The following is a 15568-nucleotide window of genomic DNA, read 5'->3' on the forward strand; positions in this document are numbered from 1 at the left end:
GCTTGCAAAAGCAATAACAGTGCGTGTTCTTTTCCCCCAGATAATAGCAGAAATGTAATTTATGGCTCATTGCATAAACACGTGCACAATAAAAGTCACTTTATTTATTTAGCACTCTGATTGTGCTACAACGCCTAACAACCTCGATAAGAATGTGAAGCTGAGTCAAACAGAAACTCCGGTGACCGAAACCAGTGGGGGAGGCCTTCATCCAGCAGTGGATTGATCGGGGGCAACGGTTATTACTCAATTGTCTGGATAATAAGCTGCTACAAAAAGTAAGACAGAGATCAGACCTATGCCCCCCCCAGACAATACAGTTATACAAATCTGGTCACACAAACAGATAACTACCGGATTATAGGATGTACCCTCAACTTTAACTTTATAAAACACAGGGGGGAGGGAGGGAAGCGAGTCGTAAACTCTGGAGAATGCGGTGTGATTATTGCACACTTCTGAGATCCCTGCTGCTTGATTTGCAGTGAGCTCCTTTATATTCCCATCGTAGCCCTGCACGACATTTGCATTTGGCACCGATTCAACTGTGTGAGGATTGTTGATGTTGTTTAGAAGCAGTTGCTGGGCGCGGGCCCAAAGCCCCCCAAACGCCAAGTGGCCAGCAACAAATAGCACAAATAAAGGTGCAATCGATTCGAGTCGATACACATTGGCCAAGCTTGTGACCACTTCGAGAAGCGATGGGAGGGATTTCCAGAGTGGAGCAATGCGTGGGGAGAAGCAGAAAGAGAGTGTTGGGGCCAGCGGTGCGCATGGTGTTTGAACGCAGTGTGGATGAGATGAAACGGTCAGCCTGGCAGACCAAGTCCTCAACATGCATTTGTCAGAATGCTGTCATCTTGCACGCGTCACATCTTGATGTCGCCTACCTTGCCCGCACTCTGACAAGCGCACCGCGTCGACAGTGGCGGTGTTCACGTGGTGGGACGACGCGACGACAGGGCAGCAGCCCCCTTCCGCCTCGAGGTCTGCTCCTGGTGTTCACATGCAAACAACGGGGCAAACAGACGAGACGGGGCTCGGGTTTAATCAATCAAATATCGATCATTCCAAATGCAGACGACCTAGGCCAGAAGACCAGATGTGCTCGCCCGATTTCCTGCTGCTAAGTGAATCCACATGTCCCCGAGCCGGCTCCCACTAACAGTGGTCACATGATCGCTCCGCTGCCAACTGTGGCAGGAAAAATACACGCGCAGACGATGTCACAGCTGCCAGTATCATTAACTTATACGGAACCGTGACTTATAAATTATTTTCCGAGAAAATATTTTCCTTTCACTTTAGAGAACCTTTAAAACTGCGTTGAATAAAACGCGTGCCATAACCGTGGATATTTACTGTTAAAAACAGATTGCTTTCTTTTTTAAATAAAGTACGGCACAATAGATTACTTGCAGTCGGAAGGGGGGTGTTTTTTTAATCAGAAAAGCGACGCATCTATCAGTGAATGAATCTGCCAGCGTGAGTTATGAATCACCTGCAAAAACAGGAAGCCATTGTTCATGATTTAGGTGCGGTTTGGATTTTAGCTTGTGTAGGACAGGGCAAGAGAACAATCGGCTCCCTGGTTTTTTTACACACGAGGCTGGATCAACGCAGGGGCTTTGGGGCCTGCAGTCTGGAGCCTCAGATGTTGACGACTGCCCCCCCCCCTGCTCCCCCAAATAAAGATACTACACTTTATAATGGTTAAAATGCAATACTGTACCGTTAAATTATGACACATACTTTAGCGTACTGTGCTGTTGTCAGTAAAGCCACAGCAATATACTGTGTGTATTGTGTTGTGGTCAATAAAAGCCACAGCAATATACTGTGTGTATTGTGTTGCCAGTTATTTCGTATTCACAAACTAGAACTGAAATGACCAGGGTGAATAACAATGCAGTGTTTGGTAATGGGCATGGGTGATGGTAAAACAGAAAATGGATGGAGTTGAATAGGGGAAGAAGAGATGCTCTCCCAAATCTCAAAGAGCCCCAGGCCCCGCAAAAACTTAACCTGGTCCTGACCATACGCTCCATATACCTACAGGACAAGCCGGTTAGATATTGATGTAACGGAATTCTTTCTCAAGACGAATGAGTGGCCTAGCTCAAGGTTCGTTAATTTCGGGGCAAGGCTGCCTCTGTTGCCATCATCCGCATCTTGGCATACAAACAGCTGATCACATGGCATGACTCGTCATGCTCCCCTAAATGGATTGCTGTAAGTGCATCAGAATTGTGCTCTGACATCCAGTTATCAAGTCCAGTTCTGGAGTATCTGTATCATGCATAAGACATTATCATGGTTCTGTTTAAAACATAAGCAGTCATAGACTTGCTCTTTTCATTATCCCGAATAAAATCACACAGTTTATGAAATTGAGGGCTTTGGACTTGTCGCAATGTGTTTTAATCTATAATAAATATTAGTTGTTAAATTAACTTTCTTTTAAATGAGGCCCATTGAGCTAAGAAGCTTTTTTTCAATGGTTCGTGAATACGGAGCGATGGATTCGGCTAATGTACAGGTGGTGCTGAGTGGATTGTTACATCGCAGAGTCATCATGAGAGATGGCGCGGCTTGGGGAGGCCCTCATCCAGCCAGGGATTAACCACGTGGTTGATGGTAAGGGAGTGCTATGAATCACTGGAAAGCACGTTCACATTGTCCCACTAATAACAGCACTCCGGTACCTGCGAGGGACTAGAACTGCAGCGACTGTCCCCCTGAACCGTTACTGTCACTGTAGGATAGTGAACTGCGAGGTTTGGATAAACCTATTGCACTCTGATGAACAATCAAACTCATGTTTGGTTCGTTGGTTACATGCGAGTGATGAGAGATGCAGACCCATTTGTCAAGGATATGGTGAATTAGGGTAGAGGTCTTGCAAAACGTTCCTTTCTCGTCAGATGAGGTCTTAATGGATGGCCTTCTACTGTGTTTTTGGTTGTGCGGTGTGTTATTGTAACGCGTACCGGGAGTTTCAACTCAGGAACTTAGTCGGTAAAATAACAGCGCTTGAAAAAGCTCCCAAGCATGTGGAGCGAAACGTCGGACATCGTTCCGAACAAGCACGCGGTACGGCCAGAAAACACACACGGGAGAGCCGCGCTGCGCGATCGCGAAACCCCCACGCCGTGGTGAGTAGGATGAATAGAGTTCTCACGGCCGGGCAACGAGAGTTGGCAGGGCGGCCGGGTGGCAAGGCGACAGAGCGGCTGGAGCGCAGTGGGCGATATAGCCATTGTTGCAGGCAGAGTACATTTGACCATGACAACAGCGGCGCACACAATGACCTGCTCTACAAAGAGTGTAATAAAGTATTTAATGTCCGCAGGCGGTCGGTGGCAGGCAGCCTAGTTGCCCGAGCTGAAGGACGGCACAGTCATCAGAACGCCGTGCCAACCCACCCTGGGAGCCCGTGAGTCTGGCGAGCGGTCGGGGTGATGCCTGCAAGTCTGCCCTGCCAGCACGGAGATGTTTTGTTTATTGTCGGCATTGTGACCCTTTTAAATCTCTGTGATAACAGCGTCGGGTCTGTTTGATTTTTGTGTGTGGATGAAAAAATTAACTGACGGCATGTTCGGCTTGAGTGGGTGACTTATAATGCTCTTGTTTGTCCGAGTGAGCCACACTGGGTCTTCAGTTTCATTTTCGGGAACGTCTTTCGTTGGGATGTTTGGCCAATTCCATTAAGGAGTGCATGGCGTGCGAGAGGAAATTGGAGTACACGGAGAAAATGAATGCAGACAAGGGGATAACACTTAAAGCTCCGCACAGATGGATTAAAATATTGTTGTACTACCATTTCCTGGCTGGCTCATGTCTACAATACCTGGTGAAGTATGTCTGGGTAGTCTCGAATCCTTATACAGTAGTGACAAGGCTCAACCCCAGCTTAGCTTCTGAGATCTGATGAGATTGGGTTCATTGCGGGTGATTTGAGCAGTGAATGTTCAGTTACGTAAAAAACTGCATAAACATTATTCAAAAGAAATGTTAATTGTTTGGCTTTAAAATGCTTCGTAAACATTTCACCGGGCATATTCTGAGCGAGTGAACATTCAGATAAAAGATACAAGGGAAGGGCTGTTCTATCTATGGGACCTTTTTTTTTGCCGGTATCAAAGTGATGAACAACACACAGGAGGTGCTAAGATGTTCACACACCAAACAGGCAACTATTACAAGGAGTCGAGTCTGCGTTAACCACACTTATTTTTGGTAAATCATGAAAATAAATATGCTAAAAGAGGTTGTCTCTGGTGTTGGAAAATTAGTTTCGAGGACAATCCATACATTATCCATACATATATTTTTTGCATGTTTTGCCACAAGTATGTATGGTTAATGCAGACTTGATGCCTTTTATGTGTGAACATCTTATACACCTCCTGTATTTTCAATGAAGGGAAGGGCAATTTGAGGGAAAGACATTTTGGGATTTCAGCAAAATATGACTGAGCAAACAGAGAGGTGGAACAGTGGATGTGATATTAATGATTGGAACTGGTGAACAGCATAAATACCAAAGAAGATGTTAAATGGACTTCAATTTGTAGTAGCATTATCATTTCGATTTAAAGCTTTCGTGACTGCAGGGATTCATCTTCTTGGTTCTTTCGGTAAAGTCACGTAGAAGGGAAGTAATAAAATAATAAAAATAAAACATAACAAAATAATTCTCACGACGTTTCGGCCACAACGCAAGCAGCCGTCAGAGTCATTCAGACTCTGCCTTCTCGACAGACCTGTTTTCCACCTGAAGACGGCTGCTTGCGTTGTGGCCGAAACGTCGTGAGAATTATTTTGTTATGTTTTATTTTTATTATTTTATTATTTCCATTCTACGTGACTTTACCGAAAGAACCAAGAAGATAGCATTATCATATGTAAGTACTGTAAATGCTATAAGCCAGGGGTGTGGAATCTACGGTCTATGGCCACATGAGGCCTACCACTTCGAAATGGCCAACAAACAAAATATATCCGTCACTGCAAGCGTCTTCGCTGTAATTCACCGGTTATTAGAGGGGGGTATTTTTCACCTGGCAACACAGTGTATTTAATATTGGCATGTTCAGTAAAAGTGAATCCTAATTATGTTGCACGTTATTATTGGATAAGGCTAAGGGTGTGTGGTAATGTGTGGCACCGTCAAACGGATTTGGAAGTCCTATTCACCCCACAGTAAGGAAAATATTCCCCCAGCTCCTACTTATGAACAGTACTGATTTTGTTGAGTGTAATTTTCCCCTGTGGTTTTGATCGATTTACTGCTGGTTATGGTTGCATTTGTGGACCGAGCATTGCATAACCTGCATTTCTTTTTTACAAAATCTGCATATTTACATAACCTGCGTTATTGAGAGAAGTTGTAATGCACTACTTGTTTTCAGCAGCAGCAGCAGCGGCATTGTTCTATCCACTGCTGCATGAAGGCCTCCCCCACACCGTAGCAATCCCTCACGTTGCCTGCGATACCACAATCCATCTCGCTCCTGCACATGAGCGGAGCTCGTCGGCTCCATCTCCACGGCGGGCGTCGTTCTTCTTGAGCCATTCCGTGACCGGCCTCGGCCATTGGTGGTCATCCCTTGTAGCCGTGACGTGTCGTGCCCAAGGCCACTTCCTTTACCTTGCTAGTCAAGATGATGCCTCCGATTTGTTTGGGGCGTGCTGCATGATCTATGTATTCCTCTTCCTGTCACTCGGCGCACTTCCACGCGTGCAACCCTCCGCCCGTTTGTTTGTGCCACTTTTTAAAGTAATGTGTCCCCGCCGTCTTTGTCTGAACGTATCTGATCCCAAATGCCACGGATAAAATAAGTCACCGTTTAAAAATGTACTTCTTTCAGCACGTTTATAAACTTGTGTCATGCACACTTGCTTGACATTTGTATAAATACCGGTTCGAGTAGTGGAGCATTCCAACAAAGTAATTTAGACAAAGTATGGCACGAGTTTGCCTTGCCCGTATTGCTGGAATCTGTAAGTTTTTTTAAGTGAAACTTTTTTTAAGCTATAAAACTTTTCCTACAGCTATAGCAGCATAACACGTGTGTACACGAACCAATTTGAAGCGTTTTGTGCATCATCAGCCAGAAATAAAAATATACATGTTTGGAGTGGATGTCTTCAGGGCAGATACTATGAATAACAAAAAGTAACACGTTATTTTTCTCGTGTGGGTTATAACCGTGGCTGTGTGTAGAATCTAATATATTGCCGCTCATATGTAACTTTGCCAAGTAAATGAGGAAAATATTAATTATGGCGAAATTGTTCCAAATTTCCCTGCCAAGCCACGAATACGATGGTGGTAAAATCCATTGTTTTCTGCACCTATAATGACCGCAACGCTGACCTGCTTCCTTCACGTTCCAAGTTTTGCAATCAACTTGCCTTAAAAGAATAATCATCACACGCAAAAAAATTGGACGGAAAGATCTGCGAGGTGCGTGGAATTATGCACTTGCCTCGGTGGTCGATGTTTGTGCTGGCATCGTCGTTTGCGAGTGCCTCTTGCCCGGACGGCCGCTCGCGTTGATCCGCGCCGAGCTCCGCTGCTGCTCCTGTGGCCGGCTCCAGCACTGCCGCTGGAGCCTCACCCTTGAACAACTCGACACTTTTCCTGCATGCCTGAGTCTGTGAGGGCAATAGCTGCAGACGAATAAAAACAACAACAAATATATTCAAGTTAAGGGTATTTAGTTTAACCACGAGGTTAGGACTCAAGAGACCAGGATAGAGTCTCATTTGACAAAATAAAAAACAAACAAACAAACAAAATAAAGTACAGCAATGAAGCAAAGAGAAATCAGAGCAAACACAAATGTCTCATGAGATAGTGAAATATTGCACGAACAATTCATTGCTGGAGGAAGGCCTCTCCAGCCCATGGCGATGGCCACCCCATACTGTATTCGTTGCTGGTGGTTGTGTGACCATACTTCACCACATTCGGTAAAGGGTGGAAATCCCGGGACCGGTTCAGCAATAGCTCGTCACTGACGTTAAGCGGGAAATGAACTCAGGTCACAGGGCTCAGAGCACAGTTCACTCATCACTACATGAATACATTCCTTATGACAGCATATACAGATGTAAATATCGTCCTCATGATGGTAAGGGTGAGCACCTGTTAGGGTTGGTACCCAACGGGCCAGGTAGTGGTGTCGACATGGAGCGTGGCAGCTTTTGTCCACTGCTAGTTGCACAACGTGCTCGGTGCTCCGTTTAGCCTCAGGTGACATTGACTCAGAGATTTTTTTCATTGTGTGTTCACTCCAACACAACAACCCACTAATTTGCGGAGGCGTCGTCACTGTGGCGCCCTACGCCAGGCTAAGTGCACTTCAGAGATCCCGTGGAGTGGTGAAAGCTCATTGGCAGGTCACAGGGCAGACCCAGGTCACAGGGCAGACCCAGATTGCTGTTATTGCACTCTGCACACTCACACCTTTTGTTTTAATAGCCCAAGGGTTTATTCGCTGAGTGCAGTGGTACTTAGTGGTAGGCAGATGCACATACCGTATCTTATCAGGGAAATGTTAGATTTTCTTTGCTTTGTTTGAAAAACAGCTGCTCGCTGGACACAGTTTTCCCGAACGACTGAAACGTCAGGCGGTCAGCAAGGATGCACACTCACACCCCTAAACGTAGCGGTGGCCGTTCACCCACGTCGCTAACGAGCAGGCTGCACTGTTGTGATGTCTGCCTGTATTGCTGCGTGGCTACTGTGATAGCAGTGGTAAATTGCACCACGTGATGTATTTTTTGGTAAACCAGTTTTCAAGTTCTGCAATTCCCGTCCTGTGCCACAAAAAGAGACCGATGCCCTTCACACAACACCGCTCGGCGGGGGTAAACAAGCCGTCATCGTGACGCTGTGTTTTTAAAGTTGCGGCCTTGTGCTGTCCGTGGTGCTTTAAAAAAAACACACAATAATGCATAAAATGTTTATAGCTCAAGCGGCAACATTTGTTGGCCACAAATAGCCCTGGCCACTTTCATTTTGATGCCCATGTGGATTCTCAAGTTAGCTCGAAAATCCCGACGGACTGTAACGCCGCCACCCTGAATTTCTCACCACAGGACCACCAAGGGAGAACCAAGCGAGCTTGCGCCTCATTAGGCAGGCGGGGGGACAATCGTCGTCGATGCACCTCGCCACCGGTTAACATTTGCACACACGGTGGAGCGAGGCAGGCGGCCGATAGGAGCATGAAGCCCTTTATAACATCATTGTTGTCTCACAGTTTCATAACGTTACATTAAATCGCCGAGATTCACGGTCTGCCATATAACGCCACTTTGGCGGAGAGTTCAAGAACAAAAGAAAAGCACACGTCCAGGGCTGATCATTGATTTAGCACTTCAATTTGTTTTTGTTTCATGTCAGGGAAAAGGATTCGTAACGATACAATAATTACACAATAGCCGCTTGTAAAGTCAATAATGCAAAGCGTACGCTCATTAAACAGTTTTGTCTTAGTTTCTAAAGAAAGATGACCTCTAAGGCACCGCTACATGTGACATGGCCGTGTGGACCGGCTGGCCACAGCCCTCCACCTTGGTGCCAACGCTCGACGTATGGACAACAACATGGTGTCACCTCAGGGTCACAGCTAAAATCAGCGTTGTCTACGGACTTTTTAAAATTAACCCTACAACCCAATATCCGAGACGGGGCTGGCGGGTCGCTCCGAGATGGAGCCTATTTGAGACAGCCATCTACAAAAGACAGTACCGTTGGGTAAAAAAATATATATATATTTCCTCCGCTATGACGAAGAACCATTCCCTAAAACGTCAGCTATTTAATATACATATAGAACTAATTTGCTTCTAGGGAAATTCTTGACGAATGTGTGTTGAGTTCTTGTTGTACATTGAGAAGGATCGTGGAATATACATGTGGCATTTGTGTTATCTCCCTTGAATGTGCGGGTTTTCTGCAGGCACTCCGACTTCCTCCCACGTACAAGAATGTGAACATAACTAATTGGTCCAATGTTCCCAACCAGCGCCCTCCTTTGAGTATGTTCCGAGGCTCAGCGAGGCTTTCTTGAGTTACGTATACACGTCGTAACCCAAAGTGGCAACCAAGCAATGGTGAAGGAAATGGAGCGATGAAAACAACCTATGAGCAGGTGCTCGACAAATTGTTACATCGTAGAACTACTTGGGTAGCCCTTCATCCAGCAGTGGATTGATCTTGGCTGATGACGATTTTCCTTTCCCAATTCCCCACAACGGTGCAACAAAGTGAGTCTCTTTACAGTGATATTGTCCTTCAATCGGCAGGCCCCATAGCTCAAATGGCCCCTGCCAACAGCAGCAGAAAACTTCCTGCAGCATTCGCCTCGCCGACGCGTTTCCCCCGTTGTACCGCGCGCTCTTCCACACGGTGTCCGACGTTTCGCTTCACATGCCGCGAATTTCTCGGCAGCCGAATTATTTAGTTTGTGAATTGCACCACGTGCCGTTCCGCGCGACGTCGCAGGGAGAATTTTTCAGGAACCGAATTCTGAATTCTTCAATTCCTGAAGAAGTTGGCAGCACATGCAGGGAAACGTCGGTCACCGTGACGAACATCACGTGGCACGACCCAACAACGCATCAGAGAGCTGTACAGCACGACCACGAAAAACCTACGCATTTAGTTTAACTGATGAAATCCACAACGACTAAACCAGTTCAGAGTTTGCCTGCTTAAACCAATGCAATATTAGTCTTGAAGGACACATTGGCTAATGGATTCGACAAAAAGACTTTTCATGCAGGGATGGAACTTTCGCAGATGCATTTATTCATCGCAAGTTGATTTCGACCAAGGCTAATAAAAAAGCCCACTCGTCAATGTGTCGTTTCTCGGGCAGCAGCAGGAGTGCAGCCATGCTGTAAATAAAAACTGTTGATGCGATTACCAGAGCAGAGTGCTGTGAGGACAGCACTGCGCCAATATGTGCAATTAAAGTCACGATAAAGCATTGATGGGAAACTTGTCATAAATGTCAATGTATAATTGGATTGATTTGCTCCTAGTACAGAGGCCAAAATGCATTTTTATTAATAACAGCCCGCTTTTTAAATGCCTATTGTAACAGTTGAATATAAATCTGGCTCCACGGATAATTGTTGGATTGTTTTCAGTTCAAGAATAGATGGAATTAGTGGTGCGTTGTGAAACATTGTGAATCTACATTCTACGAGTAAAATAAAAATGCATCTTGCCTCCACTTTGTGGTTGACCATTCTCTCTCATCTCATGGCCTGGCAATGTTAGCGCACGCGGCCTGTGACCCAGCAGGGTGTGCAGGCAGCCAGGGTTGGTGGATCGCACAGAGGCTGTGAAACATCCCTTCCCGTGGACGTCGAGGTGCCATCATCCTTAGATTGAAAACGAATTTCTCTAGAACTGCTCTTAGTGTTTCGTTTGTTGTCCTTCCCCCCCGCACCTCGGGTTGGAGCGGTTGGTTATGTACGACACAAAAGGACATATACATACCCCGGCTCGCCAGGCAATGGCGGTACAGCAAATTGCTCACTGATATCATCTGTCCCTTCCATATGCAATGGTGTTGCCCCCAAGTACGCGTGGGTTAACAGTTGCTCCCGCACATCTTGAGGACTCTTTAGCTTAATATATAGAGGACTGCAGAGCTTTGAGGATTGTTGGGCATCGGCTTACCGCCGGGCTGCCTTCCTGCTCATCTGTGGCTCCTAGGCAATCGCGAGATGCAATTGGACTGAACAACGGCGCTCTATAAAAACTAAACAATGTTACGTTATCTCACACCCGCGCTCATTTCCTGCGGGTCCCATAGCTCACCGCACGTGCTTCCACGAAACAGTGTCAGCTGTTGAAGGCGACGTGTCCTGTAAATGTAACCGCGGCTTGATGAAGATGCAAACAAAAAACTTCAGTTTCGCTCTGACAGCCTTGCTCAAAACCGGCATCGTTGTCAGCCAGAGTGAGTCAACCTTGGCGTAGACAGCAAGCGAATGTAACCGATTGAGTAAGCAGCAGCAGCAGCAGCAAACAGCCCAAGTGTGGCATGTGCTGTTGACCAATGCATAAGTTCCCTCTCAGCAAGTCATCTCGCACATTTTAAAGAGTCCTCAAGATTGCGAGTTACTGTAAAAGGGGTGGGGAACGCAGTTGTGCATCGTTACTCATCCGCGCTCATGGAATTTCCATGTGTGTGTGTGCAGCGAGCCCTTCCCTATTTGTCGTAAGCCCTCTCGTGTTCGCGTTATACGTGCGTGCGCTACCACGTGAATATGCCGGTGCCCTAGATTAACGAGCACAGGCATAGTGCTGCAAACGTAGCGCTTGTTATCGATTGCCACCACGACCCAGATACGCTCCGAATCTGCCTCGTGACTGTTTGAATCCAGAGCCATCCAGAGAGGTGAGGGGGGCAGAGTGGGCAAATTGCCATGGGCCTCACACAAAGGTGGGGGGGAGCAATGGTAAAGTAACAGAGAGGACCCAACGTGGCATTCCGCCCTGGGCCTCCAGGAACCTCAGCAGAGCATTTTGGTTTGAGTCACAACGATCGACGGACGTCCAGCAGAGCGGACGCTTCGCGGCCGGAATGCTTTCGTGAGTCATGACCCAAACATTTGATGCACTGCTCGTTGGCCAAAGAAATATGACATGTAAATGAAATAAATTAAGTGAATGTGCAGGAAGCGGGTGGTGGATGTAGCGAGCACTCGACACGTGGCCCCCACTCGCTGGAGATTTGGCTGAGGTGCCCCCCCCCCCTTTGCAAACCCCCCCCTACCCCCCGGGCTTCTGTATAAATACCGTAAAACTTCTTGAGTAAACTTGAGGGCACCGATTGAAGTGCCTCGCTTTGACCGACTGACGATCCGACGGATGATCAGCGACGATAACAAACCGAGCTGGCAGTGTGCGTTGGCCTCTATTTCATTTGACCGTACTTTTATATTTTATTATACAGCTGGTACCACAGATGCTTAAATTCAACTGAACAAAGAAAGCTCAGATTACTATAGTTTTTTTCCACACTTAATGGCATTCTTGGGGCCTCCGTGAGGGACGAGGCTGTGGGTTCACATCGGACATTCCTTTCCACTCAGACTTGATACCAATCCAATTTCAACACTTCTCTAAAATACATCTTAATTGGACAGTTATAAACGCGAAAACAACCTAAATCAGAATAAGTCGATGGAGCTTAGGGGAGGACACACACGCCAAATTGCGTCGAGCGGAGTCGGTTTTAGCCAATTGAAAAACATTACATTGGTTCCGTTTCGCTGGAATCCAATATTGTTTATCAACGTAAAGAGATAAACTACATGCTATTGTCGCTATTTTGTCGCTATTTCAGAATTATGGGTTTATTTAGTTGTGGGAGGTAAAGTAGAAAGAGTTTTTTGATATCAGGGCATGGACACTTTTTGGTTTTATTATTTTCTATAAAATTCTAACTTTCCTAGTTTCCAACAAAGACCCAAAGCAACACTACCGTTTGTCGATTTTGTATTCACAAACACCAATTTATCTGCTTTTGTTCAACATTGCCTGCATATACAAACGATATTATACTCACCTCCTGTGCTGGCCTCACCCAGCATGTTTGCTTTTGATCATTACCCAGGAGCAGTCGTAACTAGCTGTACATTTATAAAGGTCACGTGACTTTCAGTGGCCCGATTGTGTTACTCATGGGACTTGTTTGATACAGGGTGTCCATGCAGGTATCTTCCATTGCTAAAGATGTATAATTAGACAGCAGGCAGAGCTATAGGTCGATAAAGCTACAAACGCACACACAAACTCGGCCATCTAAACCTCCGCTTGTCTGCATTGGCGACACACATCGTATTGAGATTTCAGAGTCCCCGGGTGTTTCACCAACATCTCAGATTTCATCGTCTCGAATGCTTCTGTTCTGTGCTGTTGTGGATTTCTTTTCCCATTTAAAAACCGTAAGCACTTAAAGAATATGTTGCTTACGTTTCCACACCACAGTTCAAACCCATGGCCAATCACATTTCTTTAATAATGTATGGTACACCTTCATGGACACCCTGTAATGTGTATTTAGACAGAAAGATGTGTTCTTGGAATGTATATAGTAGTTATTATATTGAGCTTGAGATATTGCACCTGTAAATTTTAAAGGCAAGTGATCTTGCACTGTTAGCGGAAGACATTCACATTGTTCGGGTATTTGTGGCAGGGATTGTGTCCTATTTCAGGTGTGTTGCCCTCCTGCCACCATTAAATGCTGCCCCTTTGGGTTCTTTAACGATTTCCGCTGAATCCAACGGTTCCTTAGAATGGTGAGAGATAGTAACATCTCCAATCTTCTCTGCAAAGCCCTGTCTTTTAATTTCCTGGCATTCAAACCGACTTCCATGCCCGTGGATCACTTCCTCTCTCATGCCAATTCCCCTCCCAAAAGTATTATATTATATAGATTTGCCAAACAGGAACCGAGTAGGTGTTCACGTTTGTGCTGCGTGGCTCTCTGATGTGTTTTTCAGGTCGTACCGCGTGATGATCGGCACCATGTCTGAAATTTCGCTCCACGTGCTGAGAGCTTCTCCAGTAACTGAATTCTTCACGAACACTCCGTGCCTGAGAAGCTGCCAGCACGTCAGACATCGTGCCGAACTACATGCAACTAAGCCCAAAAAAACACACGGCACTCATTACACACCAAGTGCTTGCCACGAATAAACCACAATACCTTGCTTATCTTGTCAAGGAGTGTAAACCATCACACAAACTGCGGTAATCTTCGCAGCAGCGGCTTTTAGTTAGCCATCGAACAAAGATGGTCTCTGCATCACATGCTTTCACATGCGCTTCTGCGGCCGTCTGGAACGCTCTTCCTTCTGACATTCGGAAGCCACTGGAGATATGCACTTTTAAATAAACTAGATTGAAAACTCACTTCTTGAGAACTGCTTTGTGCATTTAGATTGTTGTCCTTCCCCCACACCTCCGATTAGCACCATGGGCTAAATACAGTACGAAAGAAGTTCAACATACATACGTACATCTCTACAGCACGATACTAGGTGTGTGCTTATATCGCCTGCCACCGTTGAGTGAAACCCACTTAACGGCTTGCTTTGTGGAATTGTAAAAATTCATGGCAACAAATGGATTTGATATTAGGTAACCAGTTGCGAAACTGAATTGTTTGGGTTACAGGCTGTCATCAATACCCCCCCGCCCCCTAACTGTGCTGTGAGCTTCACATACCCATATTGGAGTCACGGAGTAAAAATACGTCGGTAGGATCACCACCTACCTCGTGGTTCTCACTCGTGGCGACGGCACTGGAAGTTGACCAACGGGCCGCGCCGTGCTCATCGTTAACTTTGCAAACAAGCCATTCTCACAGGAACTTTCTTTTAGGGTTCGTCTCTGATGAAGCATCGCTGAGAATAATGTTTAATAAATGTTTTCACGTGGCGCTCAAGTCTGGTGTGCCGTTTGTTTCGATGCATCGTTCACGCGTTGGAAAGCGCAAACGTCTAACCCCCGTGTGGCGAGACTCAGAAGTCGGTGCCGCCTGCCCTTCCCTCGATTTATGTTGACGTTTGAGTCACTCCCCAAGCGTAGCGAATTGATTTTATGAATAGCTCTGCATAAGGTCTTCAATCGTGTCAATTAGCCACGCCAAGCATAGACAATGAATATGGCGCATATACACGTGCGGCCATTCTGTCAACGGACTGCTGGATGAGGGCCTCCCCATACCACCCATGCAGGTCACGGGGGATTATTTGACCATACTTCGCCACGCTGGTCAGTGTGGATTGTTGGTGAAGGCGGAGAGCATAGAATTGCAGAACAACAATTCGCCTGTCTGCATTGCCCTCTGCTGCCCAACCACGCGGCCCTGCAAGCCGTCTGTGCACGATGACTACCGTGCACAGGCGTGTGGCAAGCAGGCCCGCGTGGTTGAAGGCAGCAGCTCCACGCTGCTTGGCTTCAGGACCTGACAAGGTCGGCCACATTCCAGGTAGTTTTTCGATTCGGGAACAAGTCCATCAAGCGGGAGCCCAGCGGGAGAGACGAGCGTGAAGTTGTGTACACTCAGATCCCACGCTCAGGATTATCATCCTGTTATGAGGGAGAATGAGCGCTGGAAAACTGTTTCTCACAGCTGGGAATTCTGCACTGCATGATATATGATTTCATTGCTATTATTATTTATTGCAAAGTGTGGAACAAACCATTTTGTGCCCATGACAAAATCAAACCATTGCAGATGACACAATGATTCACAATGGCAAAAAAAACATTTACTGTAACAATAACAAGGTAGAAAAACCATGCATATTGCATGGATTCTGTAACGCTTTCTGACATGCGTTTGTCCTGGGAGGCATTGACTTGATTATCTGTGATGACGTTACCTACTAAACCGCACAACCAGATGACGTCATGCCTAATGATGTTGTGGGGAAGCGACTGATGTCACTGCATTGACCCAAAGACCATGTCCATTGTCACCGATTCTTTTTGATCACTAAGTTTTGGGGCAAT

At 46.2% G+C, this 15568-nt stretch overlaps 1 protein-coding gene across 2 annotated transcripts in view; it reads right to left on the bottom strand.

The window, feature by feature from the left end:
• LOC144941827 (uncharacterized) overlaps positions 1-15568 on the bottom strand; it is a 37386-nt gene that overhangs the window by 14088 nt on the left and 7730 nt on the right. For both annotated transcript variants that reach the window (XM_078868307.1, XM_078868308.1), the window contains exons 3-4: positions 6495-6678; positions 891-995 (exon numbers count right to left, since the gene is read on the bottom strand). In XM_078868307.1, coding sequence (XP_078724433.1) covers positions 891-995; positions 6495-6678 — 289 coding nt within the window. The remainder of the gene's footprint in view (positions 1-890; positions 996-6494; positions 6679-15568) is intronic.

Source organism: Lampetra fluviatilis, chromosome 25 (assembly GCF_964198595.1).
Source record: "Lampetra fluviatilis chromosome 25, kcLamFluv1.1, whole genome shotgun sequence".
NCBI classification, from domain to species: domain Eukaryota; kingdom Metazoa; phylum Chordata; class Hyperoartia; order Petromyzontiformes; family Petromyzontidae; genus Lampetra; species Lampetra fluviatilis.